This window comes from Neopelma chrysocephalum, unplaced genomic scaffold (assembly GCF_003984885.1).
Source record: "Neopelma chrysocephalum unplaced genomic scaffold, ASM398488v2 Primary Assembly neopelma1_22, whole genome shotgun sequence".
Lineage (NCBI taxonomy): Eukaryota > Metazoa > Chordata > Aves > Passeriformes > Pipridae > Neopelma > Neopelma chrysocephalum.
Genome location: NW_020897689.1, coordinates 26,335,892 through 26,363,865, shown reverse-complemented (window position 1 = coordinate 26,363,865; position 27,974 = coordinate 26,335,892). Strand labels below are relative to the sequence as shown.

At 38.1% G+C, this 27,974-nt stretch overlaps 1 protein-coding gene across 3 annotated transcripts in view; it reads left to right on the top strand.

Moving 5' to 3' along the window:
* The first annotated feature begins 6,935 nt into the window (after positions 1 to 6,935).
* The window catches only part of MYOM1 (myomesin 1), a 75,753-nt gene continuing 54,714 nt past the window's right edge, over positions 6,936 to 27,974 (top strand). Inside the window, exons 1-5 of one of the 3 annotated variants that reach the window (XM_027675878.1) lie at positions 6,936 to 7,040; positions 10,636 to 11,124; positions 20,232 to 20,369; positions 24,476 to 24,686; positions 26,384 to 26,541. In XM_027675878.1, coding sequence (XP_027531679.1) covers positions 10,697 to 11,124; positions 20,232 to 20,369; positions 24,476 to 24,686; positions 26,384 to 26,541 — 935 coding nt within the window. In that variant the 5' untranslated portion in view covers positions 6,936 to 7,040; positions 10,636 to 10,696. Of the gene's footprint in view, positions 7,041 to 10,635; positions 11,125 to 17,352; positions 17,375 to 20,231; positions 20,370 to 24,475; positions 24,687 to 26,383; positions 26,542 to 27,974 lie in introns of those variants that run through there. The other 2 variants (XM_027675857.1, XM_027675868.1) reach the window with 2 other exon arrangements.

Below are 27,974 nucleotides of genomic sequence, written 5' to 3'. Positions count from 1 at the left end.
TCTGACACTTGAAGAGAAAAACTAAAAGAACATTGCCATGTTTGCTAGATATTGTGAATATCAATATTGCTTTCAGCTGTTTTCACTGATCTATGCAAATAATCATGTGGTTGTTTAGCTAGTCTGAGTTTACATTCAGAACACTGATCTATTAGTTACATAATTTGGAGATACAGTGCTCTGAAAATTAATGTAATTCAGCAATTTCAGAGAGCTGATTCAAATTTTAAAATGCCTATTGTTGCCACAGCTCCATGTTCTCTTCAATATCTGTACAGCTCAGTGCTTTCAGTGTTAAATAAGGCAAATACAGATTGCTTGTCTCTAATATTGACAGCTGTATGAGTGGCTTTCCCTTGCCATTGTCCAGCATGAAGAAGTTAATCGTCCTTCGTATGGGTCATTAAACTGCTCCACTTCAACTTCTGTGGATTCGCATACAGCTCTTTCATAACCTATGGAAACGTGATTTCCTTCTTCTCAGGTCCACATCCTTTATTTGAACATGTAGCTGAAAACTTAGTGATGTTCCTGGACATCATATGCTTGCTAATGTTAAATGTTTGTGAACCTTCAGCAACGCAGCACCAATCCTTTCTTCAGCTATGTCCAGAGATCATTCAGATGTCAAGGTTTGACTTTTTAGGAAACGTCTCCCCTCTAGTGTCAGCACCCAACTGGCTGCAGGGTAATCTGTTCTCATCAGAAGTTTTGTCCAGCTGCATCTCTTCAAATGCTCCCAGTCCAACGATTTAAGCTCTGCCCCTGATTTTCCAGTATAAGGCAAAGTTTGGAAAGCAAAAGGTAGGAACATGGGATGGGAAATGGAAAATTAGGCAAGTAGGTTGCAATGTTAAAGTACCCTTTAAATCAGCTGTCGAAAATCAGCCCTTGAATTGAAGGAAAGCTTTGCAATCACAATTAGACGCTGGAAAGTTGTACAACAGAGCAAAATTGCTTTGCTTTGTGACATTGATAAACTACTGGCTCTGGGGCTGATTTTGATGCTAACAGTTCTGAACCAGTAATGAGAATAGTAAAACACAGCACTGTTTAAACTGCAGAGACTTTTAAAACAAATCTGTCATCAGGCCTCCAAATGGTCTGTTATTACTGTTGCACAACTTTCAGAGTACTGACAACCTGCATTGGGATATCTGGATAAGTTCAAACACCAGATCATAGAGCCAGAAACATGTTACAGTTTTTTAAAAATGCAAACAAAGAGTCAAACTATGATTCTGGAGGAGAACCCTCAAATTTGTGAGGATCTATGGATGATGCTCCTGTCTCTCAGCTGTTAAAGTAGTCAAGGGCTAGCACAGTTTGCTCAGGGAGGTTGTGCAGTCTCCATCTCTGAAGTTTTCAAGACCCAACTCAGCGAAGCTGTGGACAGTCTCACAGCTGACCCTGCTTTGGGCTGCAGGTTCAACAAGGGACCACCTAGGCCCTTTCCAACCTGAATTATTCTGTGATTTTTGTGATTCTCATTGTAGTTCCAAATTACCTTTTAAATGTACTGTACTGTCTGTTGATAGCAATTACTAGAAACTGTTAGCTGAACTAGCAGTATGAAAATGGAGATGTATAGCAGTATGCAAATTTCTGCAAACATAAGGCTTATTAGGCAGAAATAATAGCAAATAGAGAGGTGACAGTAAAATGATGGTATGCTTGTCCTCTGCCTGTCACCAGCAATCCTATCTCATGAAAATATATGGCCAATTCCTAAAGTCTTACATGTAGGCTTAATTTTTTTCCAAGAGGAATTTTCTCTGCTTAAGCTCAGTAATTGCTTTCTTGCCAACTGAAAATTGTTCCAAGTGCATAACTGCAATCCAATGAAATTAATAACCACTCTTTTATTTTACTTTAGACATGCTAACCAGAGTAGTTTAGAAGGCTGGTCCTATACTGCTGCACACAATTCAGGCTCATTAGAGAGAAGTGTGACTATAAATCACAACTGAAGTACAGCTAGATTTAGAAATTCTGCTGGTGCTGCATTGTTTTAAGCAGTAATTCTCTATGGTGTAAAGAAAATTTAGAAATCATTGTTTTGTGCAGTCAAGCAATGCTAACATCCTGTGAAGACCAAAACGCTCATGGGAAAGAGAGGAAAAAGACAAAAAAGGAAAGGAAGAACACAGAATAACAAGACAAAAAGTTCTATAAAAGAGAAGATATATGAACCAAAGTCTTCTGATTCTTACGCCATGGATACCATGTAACTATGATGGTTACAGCTTGGGAAAATTTCCAAGATTCCTGTGGTTTGGTAAAGAGAACGGTACCTAATTACCAAACAGACCAGCAAAATGAGGGCGTTATACCACAGACACTGGGTGAATTTTTTTCCTTGGAAACCAGAAAAGAACAAGAAATTAATCACATTCTCATGGTTCATTTTTTTTAAATCCGGAGAATGATTTTGTCTCAGCCTGCAAGCAATGCTTGACAATTAATCATATATGAGAGCATCCAGCAGAGTTTCTCCAGTTCATGTTCGCTAAGTACTTCAGAAAATCCAGTGGCTGCAAGAGGAGGATCCACAGACATGGAGGAAAGCAATTTTTCCTTCTGCAAATCATTATATTGCAGATGGGGCTTTGTTAAGATTCCACATGAAATTCTTTGTCTGCTAGACTGATCTTTGATGACTTTGAAGAAAGGGCTATTTATTTAAAATAAATTTAATTTTTATTTGCAATCCTCCTGCCTCTTTTTCATTATGGCAAGAAAATAATTCTTTGTGGGGCAACATTCAGAAATTTTTTATTTAAAAATTCATAACATGGATAAAAACCCCCCCACCCATTTCAAATGGAAAGGGATCCAATTAAAAACATATAAGGAATTACAGCTTAGCTGAGATATCCATGACAGGTACTACATAGAAAAGTTTTGACACAAGAAAATAAGAACCGATGGAAAATCCAGGCTTATAAATAAAAGTTAAATAAAGTTATATTTAAAATATAAACCAACTGGAAGATATGAGATGCAGTGTCTTAATTCTTTTGAAAGCTCATCAGCACATGCAAGATTTTTGACAAATGACTTCAGATAGGAAGCTTGAATCTTGTATGTCTCCAGCTCCCACAGCTCTGCTGTGATTTATGCAAAGCAACAGTAATTATCATCAGAGTCGGGGAAAAAAAGAGAGCGAGAGAATGTTTTCCCTTATCAATTTGCATATTCTGAATAAATCTGTATTACATATGCCTGCCAAATTTACGAGCACATATAAAATCTTTGTGCAGTTTACATACAGAGACTGAGTAGTGGCAAAGTGTGGAAGAGATTCAAAGTAGCTGGTGTGAAACACTACAAAGATTTTTAGTAGAATGATTTTTAGCTCAACTGGACAATGATTTGTTCTCAACATTGATTTCAAATGACTGAAGCACTAAATGAAAAATATAGTAGATGAGAAGCTAATTATGCAGAACAGGCCAGGCTGTACACTCAGCAGTGCTACAGCCTCTGCTTTGCACAATAAAATGGTCCCTATATAACTTGTTTCTGCCATACCTGGCCTTGAACACTTCCAGGGATGGGACATCCAACACTTCTCTGGACAATTTGTTCCAGTGCCTCACCACCCTCACAGTAAAGAATTTCTTCCTAATATCTAATCCAAACCTACCCTCTTTCAATTTAAAGCCATTCCCCCTTGTCCTATCACTGCATGTCCTGGTAAAAGTTCCTCTCCAGCTCTCTTGTAGACCCACTGGGTGGCTCTTATAACGTGTCCCTGGAGCCTTCTGTTGGATACTACACTGCTTGGGGTTCCCACCACAAAAGGGGATGTAAGATCGTACTGCTTTCTTCTTACAGTATTATTGCTAATACATTACATTTTGACTAATACCTTATAGAGTCGGAGTGCCTTTTTAACTGCAATAATAACAGACCAGCACCACCCAATGCAAAACAATCAATGATGCTCAGCACTTCTGGTGAAACACTTGCACTAGTTTCGCTTCATTTCACACATTATTTATTTCCCCCCAACATTTGCATATAAAATCAAATCTGAGAAATATCTTTTTTATTTAACCTTTATTTTCATGGACAGCAAAAATGTGAGGGCTAGAATCATAGACTGGCAGTGCAGGAAAAGGCAGTGTCCACCTCATTATCCAACCCAGCCTCCACATCAGTGAGGAGAAACTCTCTGATTAGGAAACTTCAAAGGTAATTTCTATCTATATCAAGGAGGCAGTGGTCTTGTACTTGGTCCTTCAGGTGTGAGGCCAGACACTCAAGCTGCTGTAAGCTGCTCCTATTCCCTTCTGTTAAAGTTTGACTCCCTGTGAAATACATGACTGAGAGTGATGCAGAGAATAAACAGAAACAGAGACTGACTTTTACCTGGAGATTAAGACCTTCTCATGGGTGAAGGTAAGGGAACACAGACTTCCCTTGTCTTCAGGGGGTTATGAAGATGGCTAGTTAGGGTATATGGAGAATAGCACATTTTCCTAAAGTGATTTTTTTTTTTCTGGAGAAAAATGAATTTTTTGGGAATTGATTCAGAAAATTGGACCCAAGTTTGAAAACAAATTTCAGAAGACAACACACATGCTCAAAACCCTTTTGCTCCAGAAAGTGTTTTGCTAGTTTTATTTAAGACTCTACTTAAGTGAAAGAGATGGAATGGGATGCTGTGGAATTTGACATATGCCCACAGCTACAGGATGCTGTAGCTCTCATAACTTCAATGGAAAGTCTAGAAAGCTATTTTTTTCTGCCATGTCAGGTTCTAAATTAATATTTCAGCTTTCTCACTCAGAAAAACAAACTGGTCCTTGGCACTATGCAATTCTAATTAGGAGAAGACAGAACTAACATTTCCCAAGAGTCTCTCTCCCAAGACCAATGTGACTAAATACATGTGGATACCAGTGCTGCAGAGATTCTGAGACTTGCAGAGCTCCAAGAGGTTTGAAATATGTACTTTGGTATTCAAATAGGGGTTAAGTGATTTGAAATTAGCTGTGGATATTATCTCATATTAAAGCTAGATATAAATATGTGTAAATTTAAGTGCCAAAATAATAAAAGAATGCAAAAGATTTTGTTGTTAACACTGTATCTCCATTTTACGTACAGAATAAACAGAGGCAGCACAGAATTTGAAACTGTATTGGACTTGATATACCCATAAAAACACTGAAAATGTTGTTTAGATTTTTATCCCCCACCTGTGAGCTACACAGATTGTACTGTGTAGAGAAACAAGATGTTTAATTGTTTTCATTTCCCTACATCTTTCTGAATTCTTAAAAAGCAATTTGCATGTCATTAAGATTTCTAAGGTGTCAGTAGAGATGACACACTGTGAAGGAGTGGATCAGGAATTTGTAATGGAATCCAGGAGTCCATCCACTGAAGCCCCTATCTTCTCTGATGAAAGGTATACATTATAGCCCAGAATATACAGCTCATTGGCACTGCCATCGGCACAGCACTCTGGGGGAAGAAAAGCTTTTATTAGCGTTCCCATTTTTCATTCTACCTGTTGCAGGTTTGGCCAGTTTCCTGAGCCATGATACAGTTCCCATGACTGTACAATTTCTTGCTGGCCATACTTTCTGTCCTCAGGAGCAGTGACCAAAAGCCCACATACTGAGTGTGGCTGACTGGCTCCCAGTGTGGGAAATGAAGAGGATTGTGAACTTACTCCATAGTGCAGCATCAGGCAGGAAGCAGCAGCTCGACAGGGAACAAGTGGCCAGTGGGGACAATGAAGGTATTTCAGGTAGAATCAAGGCAATGAGGTGAGTAAGAAGATACTGATGAATCACTGTAGAGAAAAGCCTGGGACCTGCTGGCCTCATCCAGACCTTATTGTTACACCCATAAGGGGGACGACTCCAGCAGGGGCGGAGGATCTGGAAAGGTCTCAGTTGTGTTGCACTGCACATGTGGTGGAAAGTGGCTATAACAGAACTGAGAGGGTTAATATTTCTGTCAATGCAAATGCACAAAATAAAATGGACTAATCACTTTTATTGAAAGTTAAATTTACAATGTAGAGCAAAATATGTACTTACAGTGACATCATAGTGCATTCCACCTATTAGATCTCAGGTGACAGAAATTGTTCTGATGTAATATTCAGGGACATCGATTGCACATTTCTGTGCTCTTGGGCACATGGTGTGACTCTTGGGGATGGTCCTGTTCAAGGCTGGGAGCTGGACTTGATGGTCCTTGTGGGTCCCTTCCAACTCGGCATGTTCTTTGATTCTGTGAAAGAAGACAAGCCTATTAATTATTCCTAGAGGTAAAGTTGGATCTTAGAGATGCATTGTTTATATCTACTTAAATGCCTCATGAGGTCATGTTCTTAATGTAGTATTTTATCTTAAAAAATACGATAAAAAAGTGACACTTTGTTAACAAAACAAAGAAAATATGTATTTACTGAATTGTAACACACGGTATGGCTTTATAGAGTCTTGCTAGACTGTCATTAAACAGAAATATCTGTATTACATATACCTTGGCTTGGCATTAAAAAAAAAAAGGAACCCATAAAATATTCACATTCTTGTACCGTGGCAAGGTCAATACAGGGACTGGTCTTCCTTAGTTTCTGACTCATGACACAATATTTTTTTTTGTTCTCCTAAATCTAATTTAAGTAAGGAAAAAAGTTCCTAGAAATAATTTTGAATTGGAATGCTGCTTTTATACAGAATTTAGTGAAGATACTTTAAAGGGAGAACTCTCAGTTTGAAGCTGCTGTCATCATGTCTTTGCACAGAGATAGTACAGGGTATCGGTATCTGTCTATGTCTCTCTCCCTCTTCGATGTTATATTTATAGCATCCCCCTGGCCATAAAAGGTATGGACTGGGGCTCTGACATTCCACTGACTGCAGGCATTATTTTTGTTCTGGACCTTGAAGTCTAGTCCTTACCCCTCATCCTAACTACCTCTTTCTTTGCTGGCTTCATTGTTGCTGTATTTTTTGCTATTCACCACTTGAGAGCTATTTCATTTGCTGCCATTCATTTGGGTCCTGGTAAGTGTTTCTTTATGCCAGAAGGCTTTATATGTTCAATTATTTTTAATCTGAATTTGTAATGCCGAGCTCCCTTTATTCTTCTAAGCTCAGCAGTTATTTGAGGGACTTGTGGATATGAACTGAAGACATCTGAGGATTCAGCTGTGAAAAAAACCAAAGTAGTGCAAGGGCTTTTTTATTATCACTCAGCTATTATTGTATACTGTCACAGTACTCTCAAATGAAGCGTGGCTTACTGAGATACAGGAGGAGTTTGTCATGGGTTTACAAAATGTGTAAATAACCTAAATATTTTCTAGTTGCATAGGATGTCTTGTGATTTTAAAGCCATTAACTGAGCTGAAGGAAATGTTATCTAATTTTTTTCCTTCATAGCAGAGTTGTTTTCTTTTTTTTAATCTATTTCACTATTTCACTGATTCATGGAGTAGATCCTTAAAGAATTACATAGACTGGCAAACAGTGCAATAGCTAAGACAAGTAAAATCACTTCCTTTAGTGTGTTTCCACGACCTATGGACAAGTACAGAACTGTCTGTCTGGTCAGTGGTCACTTTAAAAATTCAGTTGAACAGCTGCTAACATGTAGCTCCCAAAACTGCATATTCACCTAACTATGGCCACTAAAATTTTTAGGCAAAGCTCTGCAGATATGAAACGCTACACAGATCTTGAAAGGAAGTGTTATCGTCACACTGAAGGGGCCTGGTTAATGGACACAGTCAAAGTGGGTGTAGGTAACATGGATTTTATAAAACTTGAGAGATGGGAGTCAACCTGATAATCACACAGTGCTCCAAAAAGGAGCAAAGTTCTTAGAAGGTTCTGAGTTTCTTGTCATCTCTGATAGTATCACTCTGATCAGACTAGTGTAACCAACTTATTCTGACCTATGAGCAATTCTTGGTGTAACCAACTTATTCTGACCTATGAGCAATTCTTGATGTTTCAGAAGAAATATAAAACATTACTCACAGTGTGATAAAATACCTATAAAAGGAGTTTCCTCTTGTAAGATGTGAGTCAGTGTCGGTCTTTGATTTGAACCAGGAAAGATAACTTTGTGCTCAACTCCTGCCTTATTGCCTTAGTTCTTATTCCTATCATAGACTCTTAATCCTTAGGACAGTGAAGTCCAGACCTTATGAGTTTGAAAGGAAAAGGTTTCCTTTGTACATGTTAGCCTGTTCTTTTGATAAGATGTAACTGAAGAGCATCATTTAACTTCTTAAAGGGCAACAAATGCAGAGCTTTGTGGTTTTAGATCACCTTCCTTACTTTGAAGCCTGAAAGGTCTGTGGGAATCCCTGAGCAACAGGACTGAATGGCTTTAGCATTGTGCCTGTTGTATGTGTGGTGAATCCAGCCAGTGCTGCAAATAAAGCTGGTGAAGACAAAAGGAGACCACTGTGGTACTCTGGATAAGGAAAACAGGATGTTCTCATGTTCATTCCCTTTCAGTGTGCAAGATAATACTAATCCATACGCCTTAACATTGCTCAGCAGAGATCACGACGACTTGCAAATCCTAAACCTAGTTCGCCAGATCTGGAAAAGAAAGCAATGAAGAAAAATGAAGAAAAATAAATTTTCTGAAACTAGGAAAAATAAGAGAAATTATATTCTACTGGTAGTTAACAAAGTGAAATAAATAGCAACACAAACTATTGACAGGTATTAGAAACAATGATACTAGACAGAATAATTGTGTTCTTTTAGACTGACATGAAAAAATAGCTAACATGAGGAATAAGGGAATTAAAGAGGAACATCATTTTTTACCAGAGAGAACAATGAGCTAACACTTTCCCATTCCTCCCTATTCCTTAGATAAAAATAATGGAAATGCATAAACTGGTCTCCTTGAAGTCACTGTTTCACTGTAATGAGGATATCATCAATTTCTCTTACATAAAGACTTCTGAATGAGTTTCTCACTTGTTGAACTTCTGCAAACAAATTATCTACTCTGTTATCCTACAAAGAACAACTCCCTTGAGAGACCCTGCAAGTTTTCCTCTTTGTTGTTTTTTGGTTGGTTGCTTGGTTTTTTTTGGTTTTGATTTTTCATAATTTATCTTGGTTAGGGTGAGTACCTTATCAGTTATCAAAGAGAATAGTTTACAGTTTGTTGACTTGCTGTCAGAAATAAATACTAAAGAAAAAGACAAGGACTGAAATGTAGGAAGCATAAAAACCATAGGGAAAAAATCCACAGAATTACAGAGTGTTCTGAGCTGCAAGGCGCCCATAATGATCATAAAAGTCCAGCTCCTGGCCCTGCACAGGACAGCCCCACTCAAATATCTTGATTTTCATGAAGTCATGGTTGCTCTCCAGTTCTGTATTTTATGGAAAAAAATTAGATTTTTTTTCATTAGGATGAATTAAAAAACAAGCAGAACAAATCTCTTATTGTTGTGATTGATATTTAAACACCCCATAACAAACACCTCTCACCATTGTTTTTGGATCTTTTTAAAATTGTTCTAAACATTCCTCATTGTAGCTCATCTCTATTAATAATTGGGTATCTTTTCAGGGATACTCCTAGACATGTTGTAAGCTTAAAGAGAAGAGAAAGAAAGGTTATCATGTGGATTAGTAGAGGCAAGCTTGCATGTCAAATAAGAAAAAGTCAGTTTTAACAACAGCAAAATAAAACAAATGCAAAATAAAGTCTGAATTGATAGCTTAAAAATAAACAAACTAGGGAAATCCTTTCTGCACTCAGCCCTCATCCCATTTTGAAAGGGGAACTACCTCTCACCTGATCAAATTTCCTAGTACAAGTAACTGCAAGACAATCTACTGATGACTGTGCAAACTGAAACTTAGATGGGGCTATTTTATGGAGGAAGTTTCTTGACAATCTTGAATACAACATTCTAGGTTAAAAAAAGGGTTCATTTGGATTAAGGAGCATGATATTATTTTACCCACTGCATACAGATTGTATCCCTGATTAAACTGTAAAGGTATGATAAGTGCTTTTAAATTGAACCCTAGTATCACATACAAAATAAGCAATGTAATATGCACGTTTACAGGAAAACTGACATCCTTCTCAATCTTAATGTTTTTATTCATCATTAAAATACTAAATGGAATATTAAATTGAATCTGAAAATTGGATTAAAATCATGAAATGTTCATATATTTTTATTTCAGCCTATGTAACCTTGTTGGAATTGCTCATGGCTTTAAAATAATTTATTACTCTATTGTAATTGAACAAAATTATTTACACTATCTCTGAAGAAGCCAGGCATACAAAGTTTCATTAGTTTGCAGTAATGAGTGGAGAAGTTAAACACTTAAAACTTGAATAGTTGGCAGTAACAGGAACGCCAACTACAAATGAAGGGACATATTAGTGCAAAGGTTTCTGGTCATGATGGATGACATATGAGCATTTTGAAATTTAAAGATTAATCTATCTGAAAGTTGGTCACCTCATAAAAAGAAAACCCTGAATTCATTGCAGTTGATTTTACAAGCCGTGTTAGTTTGTATTAAGTTACATATTCTTTGTATGCTACTCAGGAGTTTCCTTGACAATAGTCCTCATGTTTGATCTGTTCTTTTTCAGACACCATCCTGTTTATTAACATTCAGAAGTGTGCAGTGAAAAGCAAAATTAGGAGGCACCCATGATGTCTTTACCTTTCTACCAAAGACACCATGAGCACTATGACCGTGCGTACCGCCATAAAGCACTGACATCCACTGTAAGCCAGTACCAAAAGGAAACAAAGAGTAAAGCTGCTGTCTATGCTCAAGGATCCACAGCTTATGCCAGGGGCTCTTCAGCCTATCGCCATGCCTCTGCAGCAGGCTTCAGCCTCGACTCCTCAGCAGCATACAGTCATGGCTCCTCAGCCTACGACCTGGAGTCAGCAGCCTACAGCTACGGATCCACAGCCTATGATCACTCTGCTGCACAAAGCAAAAGATCTGCTGCCTACAGTCTCGACTCTGAATCCCTCAGCAGGAGCTCAGCTGCCTACAGCCATGCATCTGAATCCATCAACAAGCTGGCTGCAGCCTACAGACTGGGATCTGAAGCCTACAGTTTAGGGTAAGTAGATCCATCTTTGAAACAGCATTCCAGTACAAAAATGTCCAACCAACTCCCATTGAAATCAGTGGCAAAACTCTACTCCTCTTCCACACAAATTGTCCCTGTAGCTTGATGTTAATGCGTTTTCCTGGTGTGGTTTTTTTCATTTGGCTTTGGGAATGGCAAGGACTGTGGTCAGCTTAGTTTGTTGGACTAATTCATGTGTGATGGTTGGACTGGCATAATAAGAGTGCTGGCAATGCTGGTGTGGCTGAATAATGACATATTCATGTTCCAAATTGATTAGGAATGAGCCACCTCTCCTTCCAAGTTGTTTAGCTGTATTAGAACAGCTGAATTTAATATGAAGAGTTGAGACAGCTTTTGGGTTGAAGCTGTCTCTTACCTGACCAGGATGAAGCAGTAAAAGGACTCAAAGCTGTTCATGCAAGTTTGAGCTGACCTGTCCATATATCATTAATTCTTCTTTGCCCTAACAGTTTCACTTTTATGCTGACTGATTCAAGAAATTGAAATTTACACACTGTATATTGGTTGAGGCATACTATTTCCAAAGTAGAAATATCCTGAAGTGTCCATCTTGCACGAGAAGAGCAGCTATGCTTAGCTGCCATGTTTTTCTGCTTATTTAAGATAATAAATATTGCTTAAGCAATTACATTAGCAGAATATTTTTGATATAGTAGCCTCATATTATTTGTATGCATATATCTCAGAGATTTACAGAAATTAGGGGAATATTAAAGTAAGATTAGAACAGCTGTTAGCAACAAAGGAAATCATCAACAAATTATAGCCCAAAACATCTGCTTGCTGTTATATTAATATAAAATTTAGAATATTGTTAGAAGAACTGATCAAGACTTGTCAACCAGACTGCCCAGGGAAGTAGTGGAATCATCATCCTTGGAAATGTTCAAAAAATACGTGGAGCTGGCACTTAGGGACATGGTTTAGTGGTGTGCTTGGCAATGCTGGGTTAATGGCTGGACTTGATGATCTTAGAGTCTTAACGATTCTATGATTCTACAGCTGACTGTCTCAGGCTGGGTAATATCCAGTCTTTGCTGTTGAAACAATTTTGCTTGTGCACATAATTAACCACTGAGTGAAGCAGTGAGAACCTCATTTATAATCTGCTGGTGAAGGGAAGCAAACTGGAGGTGTTGGGACTGAGGGTTATGCTTCCAAAGAGAGTTGCGTAGGGCAAAATATCCCAAATTTCTTTAGTGATGCAGTTATGCCTGTGCTCTGTTGCTGACCCTAACCCAAAGCCTCCTTCTCATTACAGAAAAGATTCCCATAAAAATAGGAACATTACTTGAAGTTGTAAAAAATTATTATTAAAAAAAGCTATTTCTCAGTCCCAGTTACAAGCACTTCAGTTGTCATGTGAGTGTCTTCTGAAACCTGTATATTTTTAATAGGAAGAACTCTAATGTCAGCAAAGTAATATTAAAAGAAATGAAATTGCTTGATTGGGAGAGAACTTACAACATTTCCAGGTTTCCTTAGGTTTTGTTCAAGATAATAGCTTTTGGTTTAAAATAGTATATTTGCACGTATAGTACTCCATAGTACAAAACTTGTCATAGCTTGATATACTATCCTGGTAATCAGAGATAAGAATGTCTCAGCTGTAACTTCTTTTTTTTTTTCTGTGGTCCCATCATTGTGTTGGAGGCTTGAGAAACAAAATGCTGCTATGTAAGATGAGGGCTCTAGAGATTAGACACCTGCGACTCAAATCTCTCTTCTACAAAACTTAATTAACATATGAGAGGATATGTTTCTGGATGAAAATCTCAATATTTAATATGATTTTATGGTTAATATTGCCTCTATGTTAGTATTTACTTTGTTTTTACAGCCCACTTTTCTGCAATTTGCAAGGGTAAAGTGGAACAAACAATGTGACTCTACAGTTAAGTGCAGTGCCAATTTGAAGTAACTCTTTCCAAGTTTGTGCTATCTTCCCCAGACGGCCTAAAACACTTCAAGGGGTAACGTGGAAACAGAAAGTGTTACTAAAATAAATTGGGCAAATGAAAAACTTTCTGTTTTTTACCTCTATGAAAGTAATGGTGCAGAACCAAAAAAAGAAAACAATAAGAAGGAAATGGGTCTTCAAATTTTTTCAATTTTTAAAAAGTAGAAAGGGCCTTGAATATAAATATTGTATCTAAATGACCTCAAGTGATGTTCATTTGAAACAAGAATAGACACATGAATCCAAATCCAGGCAAAATTTTTCAACTAACAATTGATTATTGAGTATCACTAGATAGTAATGTCAAATATACACTTATGTATAATGGATATTGTTTCATGGACAAACACCAACAAGCCCCACAGGAAAATTCAAATACTAAGCTTTTATTCAGATCACTTCTTATTTTTATCTAAAGTAGTCTCTGCTATACTTTAGTATTTTTGCAAAATCTAAGTTGCATCCTTTTCTATAATCACTGTACAGAAGAGTGTTCATGAAGCAACAGTGTTGATGTGCAATTTGTGCTATGTGAGGATTTTGTCACAGGGAAAATAGTGCAGAAGGACTAGGGACTAGGTAACCTGCAAGACCTTGACTTGGACCCAATTCTCTGACGTTGAAGTCCCACTTGAGTGGAAAACATGCCCAGAGCATGGACATAGACAGCTTGAAGGAGCCATAGCTTGCTTTCTCATGAGGACAAAAAAATCTCCATGTGCCAGTAGACTCTCCTTCCCCACATTTCAAGTCTTCTTCACACCATGACAGCTTGAAGAAGTAAAAGGAGAAAAATGAAAACTGGTAAAATCAAGAGCAAGTATGCAAGCTTGCAGCTTTGCTGGTTATAGTTTGCAAAAGCTGCAAAACCCTTGGCTCCTATAAGAAAGTGCGTCTCACTGCGTAAAGGTTGCCCCTTCACACCCAGCCCTCCCCACCAGCTCCCAGGGCTGTTTGTAGCCACACACTGCTTCTTTGGCTTCAGTAGAGGCAGGAGAAGGGGGGTGTGCTGCTTCCCCTAAGGTGTGGGCAATATCTATGCAGGTGAGGGGTGACAGCTCTCTTGCTTAATCCGATGTTGTGGCCATCCATCTTCTTCCCTGTCCAGTCCTCAGGGGATGCCAGGTTGGCTCCTGTGGGAAAACATTCAACAGCAACGCTCCATCCTCCATGTGTTTCTGAGAAGCTTTGAGTCAGGTCTGCAAAAGTTGCTTATAGTACTACAGGCCTGTCAAACAGGATTGCTGGATTAAACTAGTTTATCTCTTTTTTGGGAAGCTCAGTCATTTACCTTTGCTCGATCTTTCACTGCTTTTCCATGTGTTTTCTGTCTAGCAGCATCAGAAAATCCCATTGTGTCACAGACAGATTATCTACCACCAAAAGGGCCAAACACTTGCTTAGAGGGAAAACAGAAGTTACTGGTGTGGCTCAGACGTTTGCATGTATTTTGCAGGTCAAACAAAACAGCAAAGAAGATGTGGTGTAATTCAAGTAAACCAACCAGACAGAGGAGAGATGCCATACTAACTTACAATTAATTAGACTGCCAGACAGTGAGAGTAAATGTTCTTCTGAGCAATATTGTAACCAGGATCGTGACAGGGCTGGGTAAATAATACACTTTCAGAAACATGAGAGGACCATGATCTTGGCACTGCTCATCCTTTGGTTTATTATAGGCGAGGGTTAAGAAGGTGGCTTCCAGACGTCATAGTCAAGCATGGAATTTATTTTAATGAGACCTGCTATGTGGAAACAATTCCCCTTCAAATAAAATTGTTGTGGAAGCTGTGTTAGGGAACAGAATGATTATTACCAGCAATATTGCCTGGACTTGTGACAAATCTGTCAACAACTTAAAATTAATATAGCCACCAGAGCACACCTCTCTCTTTAAAGGCTGCCTTTAAAGAGCTCTTCTCAGAAATCCTATTTTTTTTTTCCTTCCTGTAACTGGGTTTACCAATCCACTATCTCCTCTCTAAAGTGAGTAAATTAAAACACAGAGTATTAGGAAAGAAGTATCTACTAGAAAGACAGCCTGGAAAATGCCTCTTGGCTAATGGACCTCATCCAGCAGGTACAGCTGGTGCAGACATTGTGGATGCCACCATCCCTTTATGCTGTTGGAATAAAGTGAGAGAGAGATGTAACAAAAGCATGCTGAGGGCATGATTTTGTAGTGGTGTAAAAGAGCTTACAAGTGCCTTTTCATGCAGGACTGAAATAACTAAGGAATAGGGTGTTGTGGCCTGCACAGAACACATTCTGGCAGCATGCTCTGGGAGCATTCTGGCAGCCAATTTCTACATTCACTGGGTGCAGACTCTATTTGTGCAGTGAGGGAATCCTCTCTCTTCATGCACAGAAACAGGGACAGTGATAACATTATCTCTGAGAATAAGAAATCAAAACAAAACATCTGTTTGGGAGTTTCAGAAGCCCTGCATAATGTTGTTGTCTTTAGTTTCTCTGTTGGAACAGGGGGGAAAAGCTAATAGCATCTGTTTTTTGCATCTCTGCAGGACAATGCCTGTGACTTTAGCATTTACAACTCAGTGACTCTACTGAGAAAGTAGAAAAATGCTGGCATTGATATTTTAACATGCTGAAAAAACACCAAGAAATGAGGACAGTAGGCTTGGACCACCAACCTTGATAAGGCAATACAGATAGTACCTGACCTGGAAATAAATATACATATGCTAGCTGGACATATCAAATGAGGCTGAAAGATGTTAAAAGGTCATGGTACTGTTCCTCCCTATGAAACTAGAGAACACTGATACCCTGTTCCTTCTTCTCCAGGGAGATTCTGTTCCACATATCAGGTAAAAGGTTGGAACATTTTAAAATAAAGGGCAAGATTTTAGAACCTTGTTCAAGAAAGCAGAGTCCTCCTTTGGGCCACCTAAATAATGGTTGTAGACAGGATTTGGGGTTTGTGTTGTACAGTAGGAAATAGTAATAACACAAAAGGTAAACAGAGAAATAAACCTCATGATAGAATAGTGAGAATAGTGTTTAATCTGTTTTCTCATCCAAAGAGCTCCATTTGAATATGCATTTCTATGAGCCTTCCTACAGCTCTGCCTGATCAAAAGCAAATGACAGGATTTGGAAAGGAGAAACATTTTCTGCTGCTTCGAATTTATTCATCTCAGCTCTTGGCTTATGTAGTGCAATTCTAAAGAAGATTTTAGAGTGACTGAAGATCTCTCTGAAAACACCAGCTGGGTGCTCTAATGTGGTCATGGAGCAATTAGAAATTTAGGAAGAGCTGTGAAAGAAAGCAAAAATAAACCAGAAAGCATATTGTGCCAGTGTATTAATCCAAGGTATGATGGTAGTTGAAATACCAGGTGCAGTTCTGATCATCTCATCTAAAACGTACAGTCTGAAACTAGAAAAGGATCAGATATCTGCAAAGAGGGTAGAGAGAGGTGGGGAATGCTTTCTGTTGGGGGAAGGCAAGACCCTGGGGCTTTTACCTTGGAAAAGAGACGAACGTGTGCAAGTGATGTTAATGAGCGATGCAATAGATGTGCAGAGAGTGAAGGAAGAAAATTTTTCACCCAGTGTGGCGTGTAAGCACAGAAGAGATTATAAAGTGGCAGATAAAAACAGGTTCAAAAGAAAGTGCCATTTTCATATACAAAATTGTAAGCTCACTGTTACAGCCAGGATGCAACCTCTGGCTCAGGATGTCCCTAGGTCTTTACTTGAAACCAAAAGGATTTATCAAAGGATTTTACTCTCCATGAACTTTCTTTTTACCCGTTCTTGATCAGGAACTGGAAACTGGTCTAAAAGCACCACCAGCAATATTCAAAGGAACACTTATCAGCAGTGTCTTCCTTAGTCCAGATCAACTTTCTGGAAGAGCAAATGACTGAAGGAAGTTGATTGGAGTGTTGTGTTATCAGTCTGAGAATAGCAGATAATTAGAGGATCCACATGGATGCATTATTCAGCTCACAATTATTATATGCACTTCGGATAGCTGAGTGCTCTCTCTCCAAAGTATTGCTCTTAGGAGACAGCACAACAACTCTTGCTTCAGCTGCCACTTCCAGGGAAAGAAGAGAGGAAAAGACATCTAGAAAGGTGGTTTTCCATTCCTGAGAACATACACACAAGAACCAACCAAGGGATGCCACAACATGAAGGATCCAGGAGTAATAACCTAGAAAATAATCAGGTGGCTGCAGCAAAAGTACCTCAATCAAGAGACATTGTTTAGCAAACTCAGAAGTGAGTGGCAATCAGCCATGCATGTATGCTGTTTTTATCCTAGTCATCATACCTCAATAAAAGTCCCAGTTCTGTTTCTGTTTCTCAGGCTTCATTGTGATAAAGATCTCTGGCATTAATCTGAAGGATCCAGGGGACATTTTTGTAAAGTGAGATGTGGAAGGCAGAAAAAATGAAGGTGAGATATTCAACTTCAAACACTTGGAGTGTTTAAGTAAAAAATACAACTGATAAACAAAGAGGGCCTATAGGAATTTATTCTTTCCTTCTCAAATAATTTTAGAGTGTTGTAAGTGAAAGATAGGAAATCCCCGCTATCATATAGGAATGACATCAACATAATGCCAGCAGGGAGTGATGGGAATTTCTATGCATGCTCCCGATTAATTCCCTACACAAGTGCATAATCTGAACCATATATGAAAACTAAACTGTCAGCAAGACCAAACTCTCCTTTAGGAACAAAGTGCTAGTCTGGATTTAACAGTGCTGTAAATGCCTGAGCTGAAAGGTTTACCACATTTTTCAACTACTTTTATGAAAATAGAAACTTCTTGACATTTTAACTTAAGTTCAAATATGTACCATTCTCCTTCTTGATCCAGAAACAACCAGGAATCAAGTAGCCTTCCAAAAGGTCCAGCCTAAAGCCCTGAGGAAAGCTGATGGCAGTCAGTGTGAAAATTCCAAGTTTGTCCCATTTTAAAATAGGACAGGAATAAAAGTCACCTGCTAAGTAAAGAACTGCAGCTCCTTACAGACTATAGTTCAATTATGAAAAATAATGAAAGAAGTTTGCCTTTGATGTTTCACATCACTTATTTGATGATGAGTTCTCCCAATACATTTGTGGTTTGCCCTAGTGATTGTACCACATCATTGTCCAACCCAGGAGTGAGGCCATTGCATACTCTGCTTCACAACATCCTTTTTATAGTACTCTCTCTGGACTGTGCCCAAGTGTTTTCTGCATGGATTTCTGCCCCTAGAGCTGGATCTGCCTCTCTTGGACTCCCTTCCACCAGTGCCTGGTGTCAGACCCCACAGCATCTCTCTACTGTAGACGTGATCTGTTCCTTGGCTGACTCATTGGTGCCTAACGTGGAAAAGCCTTGGCCCCAGTCCTGTAGTGTGTACCACAGGCCCTCACTGGCTGTGCTTTTCTTTATGTGGAAACCAGGATACAGGAAGAGGAGGAAGGAAGGAGAATCAGTGCATGGTTGCTTTTACCCCCCGTATCAAGCTTTTTTTGACAGTGGGGAGCACAGAGGAGAGAAGCTGCCTCACTGCAATGCCAGGCAAGCTGAATACAGTTGGGTCTGATGAGATAGGAACTAAGAGGAAAGGAAACTCTTGCTGACAGTGCTGGAAGTGGCAGGGCAAAAAGATGAGGGCTGGAAAGCCGATGTGGGAGGGGATGTGATGTTGAGGCAAGGAACTAGATGGAGAAGGATAAAAAATTACATTAGGAAAGACATTAAGAGAATTAGAGAATGAGAGACTGATTTAGCAGGGACTGCGTAGGGAGAGAACTCAGTCTGAGCGAAAGGATGGGCACAAAGAAACAAAGGAAGGAAAGATGGGAGAATGAAATTGGACCAGTGTGATCTTACACACGGTCTCAATGGATAGATTATTACTACATATTTGGGAAATTGAGCACTCTTACTGGGTTGGAGACACCTCTGAATCTTGGTACTTTTGCAGGGATACAGCCTAAGGAAAATATTAGCCCAAGGATATAATACCTGTAATGCTACATTATGCATGTGTAACATTCTCAGGGACCCAGTGCTAGCATGAGTTTTGATTATATGTGTACAGCATGCTGTGTAAGATATCCAGGGTATGGGAGGAAGACTATCCCTGATAGTGGTATGTGGCTGGGATAATGAGCCTTTCTGAGAAACTCTGTGCCTTAATTCTGCTCTTGTATCTGAACATGTAAGCAGTGAGCTTATGCTGTGTAAACAAATGTCCAGATCATCAATGTGGTGATGTTGCAACAGAGATGAATAAACTTTGGGGATTTATAAAAAGCAGACAACTAATTAGCATATGCCATAGATTTGGGAGTTAGATATGTGTTGCTTTGGGAAAGGAGAATGGAAGTTTTTGGAGCTTTGCTAACACAAGTTGCAACCATGTTAAAAATGAACGTAAAATGATTGCCTCAAATATGCTTCACAGTCCTCAGAATCCCTCCCAGGCTGGCGGTGGGGGGCAGCCTTCCCTCTGGTTTGCTCTTCTTCCTTTCCACTCATTCTCCATTTCTCTGTGCTATGTTAAATGGTGCTACTTCACTCATCTCTTCACTTCTACTGGATTGGAGTGGTACGGGAGAGCAGTGGAAATGGCAACACTGGTGACTCTGCCCTACAATTTCTGCAGAGAAACTTAAATGCATAATTACTTTGGATATATTTGCACACCACCATTTTGTTTCAGAACCAGACAATTTCAGGACTGTAAATTTTGGAAATGTAGAGGTTATGAGTTCAGATGCATTCTTCAGAATTACTCAGTGATCTCAGTGACTTCAGGATCTATCAAAACTGGATATATGAATGCTCCAAGCCCCAAACCAAAAGCTATTAAATATACATTTCTATCAGGTATATTGTTTATTTTCTCTATTAGATTTAATATCAAAGGGCATCAGTGATGTGTTCATAATGATGAGTTTGTTAAAAGTATGTTTGATTAGGTGTTTAATAACTCTGAGGCTATGGCTATAAAAATTTATAAACTCTTGCTTATAAAGCAAGACAGCAATACATTTTAGTACTTTAATTGTATTTTGGAGTGCTTCTTAACAGTATTTTTCCTGAATTTAACAATATAATTTTTATTTCAGACTGAAAAACTCCAATTTGATGATTGAAGATCAATCCTATAAGATGAGTCCCAAAGCAAAGAGAGCAAAACAGAATTTGATATCTGAGGACAAAGAGAACGAAGCCATGGACTACTCAGTGCCCATATTCACAGGACGGTATGTTAATTTTCATTTTGTTTGGTATTTTATTTCTGACATTTTATTAACAAATTATAAAATAACTAATCCTTTATTCTTACACTCATGGATCTCATGGTGATAGTTTGCACTTCATGTGAGTGATAAAAAGACAAAGAGAAGTCAACTGACCGGCAGAAAATCAGACATTGATCATCCAGAGCCAGGACAAATGAACCTGTGTGTCAGGACTGTGTTTTGAACACATTGTCAGGGCCACTTTCTATGAAATGAAAATATAACCCTACTTATTGGGAACTTGGCAAGCATGTTGTCCAAATTATTTAGCTTATTCTTTTGTTTTGCTCTGTAATCAAATGTCTCTTACCAAGCATTAAACATAGACACAACAAGACAATGTGCTAATGTCTTGTCCTGGCAAAGGGAGAAGCTGGAATGAAACCAAACACTCTCTCAAATCCATTGTAATGATTTGAGATATTGGTGGTATTTGTTGTATGGTTACTACTGATGTAATACATCTTACTGCAGCAGTGTTCTCAGTAAAGCTGAATGTGAACTTTAAGTGGAATCCAGAACCAACATGAGAAAGGAGGGTCCCCTGCCCTTTTTGGGGTATGGCATAGTGATTTTAGTAGGTATGTCCAACACTTCCAGCATAGTCACTTGTTCAGATTAATACATACTGGGGTGTGGTGTGGAAAACTGGTTCCTGCTTAGAGGTAAGGAGAAAAATTTTTTGCCTATCTGCAGTTGAACAGAAACCTCCTTACAACTTGTCTTTCCTCTGCACAACAGAATTTTTCATGGGACGCTTCCAAGTTGTTTCCGGGAGCCCGTGCTTTTCTGTCTACTGCTTAGTCAACACCCAATGGCACTTCTGCTTTGTATCCAAACTTGTGGTTTTGTGTGAAACTGAGTTCCAGCTTGTCAGTGAAAGATATTATTGCTCTGGCCTTCTGAGGATTTACAATACTTTTGTGATGAGACCAGCAGTTTTGGTTTTATTAACTCCCTCCCACTAACTCAGAGTAATTTTTGTCTCATTCCTTGTATATTCCTGTGTTGGATTCACGGCTCTTTGATCCGACCAACATTAAGAAACACACTGTTACCCTTTAAAAAAATTGCTTTGGAGTTTCCTCTGTATCTTTTGTGATAGAAACACATAAATAGTCATGTGATAGTCTAAACAAAACTTGCAATAACATATTCTCCATATTCTCAAGGCTTCTCACTACTCTTGCATGTCACACGCTGCTTATACTTATGTAGCAGTAGATTCCTCATCTGTCTCCCATGCCCTCAAGCACAAATATCCTCCCTTTTTATTGTATCTTAAGTCTACAAAGGTAAAATTTACAGTGTTGGACAATAGTTGAAAAACACGATTTATAATTAGTACTTTGCTTTTTTACAGGCCCCTGTGATCTTAGCACATCATGTTAACATCTTAACAAATCTTAATAAATACTTTTATTTTATTTTAATTTTTTTTCTTAATGCATATGGTAATGTCTAACTCAATGTGATAGTGTGTAACTTCATTTATTTGTTTCTGTGCAATAGTTTGGGATCCTACATTAAAAGATACTGTCAGATTCTTATGTAATTGTTACTATTCTTCTTCTTCCTGTTGTTGATATCAGTCTTACTCTTTGTACATGGCAATTCAGAAAGCTGTGTGTGCTTTTCTGCCACTGAAATGACCCAAAAAGTTTGTTTGATTACTTTTTTTATAAATGTTAAAAAGAGATTTTTAGGGTGCCCAACTCAACATGGCATGAAATGGTATCTGGTTTAGGCTTTTTTCTGTTGTCATCATGCTCATGACCACATGCCAAGATTGTGGAAGTTGCGTGCTGCATTCCTGTCAGATATTTATTCTTGTTTGAAAGATAACAGCTGAAGGCCACTGAACCATGTGCATGTTATATGTCATTCCCAAATTCCCCTGTGAAATTGATGTGCTGTTTCCCATGGGCAGATAGCTGTTAAAAAGGAGTAGTTATTTATAAAGGTCAGCTCTCTGTGGGTTCATTGGAGCTCTTGCCCGTGCTGCTGGATGACCTTCAGCGATGTGTCACCATTTCCGTTATTTAGTTCTATTTCAGAACCTTCACGTTCTGCTGTAAAAAACTCCTTTGCTCAGATGATTCACTTTTACAACCGTTCCTCTTAAACACTTGAGCTAATCCTTGCAAAACAAAATTATGGACAGCTGGGCAGCATTCTAGACAATAAAACACTCAGAGCTTGATTTAATGCCATAGATGCTAAAGATACTGAGTGTGGCTTGTGGAACTATTTGCAACCACTAATAAGTCTATGCCAAAGGACTGTAGATGGCAAATACCCTTAAAATTATATTTTGTGTGTGCCACAAAATGGGAGTTTGATCTTGTTGTGTCTGCTTGAAAAGTGTTTTCTACTAAAACCCCTGAGACACGATTGCTGAATCAATTCTTAAATACTACCATATGTTGTCTTAGTACAGTCATCATTTCAAGAAGCACATTTCTTTTTGATCTGGGAAGATTATAACAGGAAGAAATTATCAGAAAATCTAAATATGTAATACTGTTGATCAAAAACACCTGGGAACCACAACTGCAGTTGACTATGATGAGTCCTATATTAGTCTGAGGATATTCATCAGCTCCTAGAAGATGTTCAATACCTTGAGGAACCAGTTCATATTGTGAAGTTGCTGAGATCTTAACTACTGTAATTAAGGAGGAAATAATATCAGTTTGCCTTTGAAGAAAAAGGCCATGGATTCACTTATACTGAATGTAGATAATTATATTCATATTGATTAAACTGATTTTTTAAAATTGTTTTAAAACATCTTGACCATATATACTTGTAGCTTCAGATTATAGTTTTGGGGGCAGCTGATATGCCTACTTGAAGGGAATCTATCATTTCACTGATTCTTTAAGGATCATCTTCTTAACGCAGACCAAAACACAGGAAGCTGAGCTTGACACAGGTCAAAGCTCTGTGCTGCTAAGTAAGGTTTTTAGTCTTTTAAGCAATTTTTAAATGTAATTAAGTTTACAGCAAATTTGACTGCTTGGCTGTTTTGCATCTCACCAAACTGACTTCATATCTAAGGGCCTGGACAGTTAATTGTGAGCTTAAATCCAAATTTTCTTGAGTATTGAGATGTGCTCTCAAATGCATAATATTGGCAATCTAAAAGAAAACAGAAAAAAAATCATTCTTCTTAATATTTTTGCTTTTTAGTAGTAGTAAACATTTTATGATAAAATAGAGAGGCTATGCTTGAGTGCATTCTAGAAACCGAGGCTGCTGTCTCTATAGTGTTTGCAAGATGGCACTTAATAAGAACTTAAACAGAACCTGTTTTCAGTGTGTCATCTAATGTCACCTTAAAACAACTAAATTCAGCAGAAGGATATTAATGCTTCTTCTAAAGTCAAGGAACTCTCATTGTGTATGCACTACTATAGCAGCTATAATGTCCTGACGATATCACAACAATCTGGCTGCAATGGTACATCCACACATGAGTGGGGAAACAGGACCGGACCCATTGAGAGTAACTGTTCTTTGTGTCTCACCCCTGTAAAAAATCTGAGGAGCAGGCTTCAAGAAAATCCTTAATCACCTTCTTGAAAGCATTACAAGATTGACTTTTCTACAAAAAAGGAGAACTTTTTGTTATATACAGTTATGTGGGGGTTTTGTATAAATAACAAGTGAGGACATTGTTATACAGCTTCAGTTGTCTCCTGCCCCTTTGTAGTGTTATGAATGCTGCGGCCATAAATCAATAACTAAAGATCTGTGGGTGTGCCTTACCCTACTCTTTATGGTGATGGAGATACAAAACCACAGCAGGATAATGGTTAACTGAAAATGTGTGATATAGTTATAGGGAGAGGTGCTGAAAAGGGCTATGTCTTTAGATAGTGAAATAGTCTTTTTGCAGAACCCTTCCATGTTTCTGCTTTGAATACATATGAGACCGTAGTAGCAGAAATATGTTACAAAAGAGTGTTGGCCACTCTAGGTGGCTAATTTGATAGAAAGTATAAAGGAAATATATTCTCAGCATTTTCTAATGGGATTCTGTTTTTTAAAAATTCTTTCAGAGAAGTGAATATCAGTGGTGTCACAGACACCGAAGAAGAGAGAATTAAAGAAAGTGCTGCATATGTTGCCAAGAGGAACCTTTTTGCCACAGGTGAAGGAGTTAGTGTCAGCAAGGTGGCCAAGTCAACTTCTGAAGAGGAGCATCATGAAAAAAAATCAAGGAAAGTAGCGATCCGGGAGTCTGCTGAACGTGTGGCCATGAAAAAAACGGTAAAAGAGTAGAAATGAACACCTAGGCTTGTAAACAGTGTGGGTCTTTTTTGTTTGGTGTTTGTAAAGTGCTTAGCACACCAGGGCCTGATTTACTCCATGGGCAATTGCAATAACAGTAGTAAAAACCCCCAAGTATTTTTAATGAAAATCTTTTGAATTCCTTACAAGTCTTGTTATCCAGGTGTCAGATGGATAACGAAAGAGGCACTGTGCCTGAGACAGGTACCAGGCACACTTCTATTGTGCTGGGAGAAAAGGACAGAGTGGAGGACCAGGGTATGCTTTTTGGTCATGCCTACACTTGGTTAAATGGCGCAGCATCGTTCACCCAGATGATGAGGTATCTGCTGGGCAGAGAATAAAACTGCCAATATATGTATTTTGCCCATAAGTAGGTGGATGGGTAATTTCTGGACTTTACAGCCTGAGCTTGTCCGTGGTGTTCACCCCAGAGTTCTAATCATAGGGTGTAAATTAGGCAGCATTACGGTGAATTGTGGTAAATTATGTGTAAATTATGGAGGAACATCTGGAACTGAATCTCTAATTGTATGTATTATTATCCGCTTCTTAAAAAATAATACTCAAAGCATACTTATAAGTATGTTATGACCAGACTGGCAGAACATATCAAGTTCAAATATGTTTTGTTTAGCAAATTTATTACTATTTTGAGCAGAAGAATTGGCGATATGCTTATAAAATATCCTCGTGACATAAGGCTAGAAAGGGCGTAAACACTTTGAAGGACAAGATAAAAATTTCGTCTCAAAGATTTAGAAACAGTGAAGGTGAAATTTTATAACTACCAATGGAAATTACTACACACAGAAGGAAAAAATCAAATAAATGAGGAATGCCTGGCTAGGAGGAAGTACTTCAGGACCTGAGAGAAATTTAATGTCAGTCAGTAGATTGAATGTCAGTCGTATAAAAACAAATGCCATTCTAGAGTATTATCACTAACACATAAGGGGTAGTTATTTAATTGTGTTCGTGTGTGTTGGACCTACGATAATGAGTAGTGACTGTTTGATGAATGTTGAGGACAAATAGAACCTGTCCAGAATTGAGAAAAAATTCTAAGGAAAAGAGATATTGTCCAGTTTATAAAAGACTGAGAGGATTATGAAATCTATCTTCTTTTAATAATCTCAATACAGGAACCTTAATTCTCCAGATAGGTGAAAGTTAGGGCAGAAAAGAAATCATTTAGTTTGCAGAAAGCAAGATTTATAGCATATTAGTTACCCTGGGAAAGATCCCATCGTGATGAAAGGTTTGAGAGTAGGTCTGTCAGAGATGATCTAGGATACACAATCTTGCTTTAGAGCAAAAGTATAGAAGAGATCTGAGTTTCAGGCCCATTTCACATTTCACTTTGTACTTAAAATAATAAATAAGTAATTAAATGTGGAAAATTATTCTACTTAGAATAGTTAGAAGGAAAAAAACCCAGTAAAATCAAATCTTCCAAGCTATCATGGAAGGAGAACTTCTGGAAAATGAAAACTTTGTTTGCTGTGTCCAGGTGAGATAAATACATTAAGAATGTCTGTCTGAATTTTTAAATAAAAAATACAGGGGTTTTTGCTTTTTTTTTGGGTGCGTATTAATAATTTGCACTTCCAACTGCTGTTATAACCAAGTTTTATAATTATAATCAAGTTTATAATAAAATGTTTCTTTTCCAGCTAGAAGAGACTCAGGCATTCCATAAAAAGTTGAATCAAGATAAACTCTTACATGCTCCCGAGTTTATCATTGAGCCTCGTTCCCACACTATCTGGGAAAAGGAAAATGTTGTATTTCGTTGTTCTGTGGCTGGCTGGCCGGCACCTCGTGTTACATGGTAAGTTTGTATCTCTGGCACTGAAAGTCACCAGATAACCAATATCTGAAGTCATCTCAGTGAATCTGGTCATTTTTCTGGAAGAGTATAAGTTTAATAAAAAAAAGTCAGGTACTAATGACAGGCCTGTCAAACACCTTTCAAGTCACCTTGTACAAAAAGAGAGCAAAATATTAAAAGACAAAATAGTACTTTGCATAACAGCACTAGGAGTACATAGATTTTTTCCTTTATTTGGTAGAGATATCAAAGATATTCTTTCTGTCCAATGATGAAGGAAAAATAGCAGTTTAATTTATCATACTGTCTTTAAGAATGTTTTCCAAATACTTCTGTTTAGTCTACAAATGACGTTAATGTCCCTGAAGCGTTAAAGCAGGCTTTGGTCAAGAGCAAGCTCCTTGGCTACTGAGCAGCTGTAGTACTGAATCTCTATGAAACTGAAATCTCATGATGATGATATGAAATATCAATGATGATGATGTGTTCATAGCAGACACATCATCGTTTTTGAAATCAAAGACTTCAGATAGAACTGGAACCATCCAAATATTCTGAAAGCTATTGGAAACTTTCTATTCACTTGAATGGTCTTTGTACTAAATCTTTGCTGTAATAAACCAAAAATACCTTCCTTAGTCATAGCCGAAGGTCTAATTTGATTTTTGGGTTAAAGTTTACCCTGACTGGAATTGAATTTAGCTTAATTAACAGTGACTTGTGAAGTTTTATTGTCTCACCGTCTGTTGAGCTGATCTTTCTTATCTCTTTCATGGTACACATATATCATCAAGTTGCTAGGATAATAAGTAATAACTTTTTTTTCAGACATAAAATGAGATATGATGTTCATTATTTAGTTAAAAAATTCTTCTAGAATTTGTGTATAAAATGTATGCATGTGTTTTTAAAATGAACAAAGATTAAGCCTGTATTCAGCATTAATAGGAGAAGGTCCTACAGAACTTGTATTTGTGTAGACAACAGAAAACATCTACTATATCATGATGTTGCGTAATACTCATATTTTGCGATTTGCTACTTGAATTGCTTAAGGGACTCTGCATTTATTTAAGTCTTAAAAACTTTAATCTCAGGGTTTGACAAAAAATGCTACTGAGAGGTACATTAGTAGGCCAGAGCTGATGTCCACAAAGTCACTTGATCTCTCTCCATGGACTCTGACAACCAATAGCCAGGTTCTGCATGGAGACATTTTTCCTGTCATGTAAGGATTGCGAGTGTCCTGTGTTGACATTCCTCCTGAAGAGGATTCCAGACAAACCCTTGGGATCTGGTCTCAGCTGGACGTAAGAAATGGTCAGCTATGCTCATGGTTGTAATCCAGCTCTGTAATCTGAATCCTACCGAAGAACAAGAGAACTGGGTCATTTTCACTTTGGTTGAGATTCACCTTATTCCCAAAACCTGAC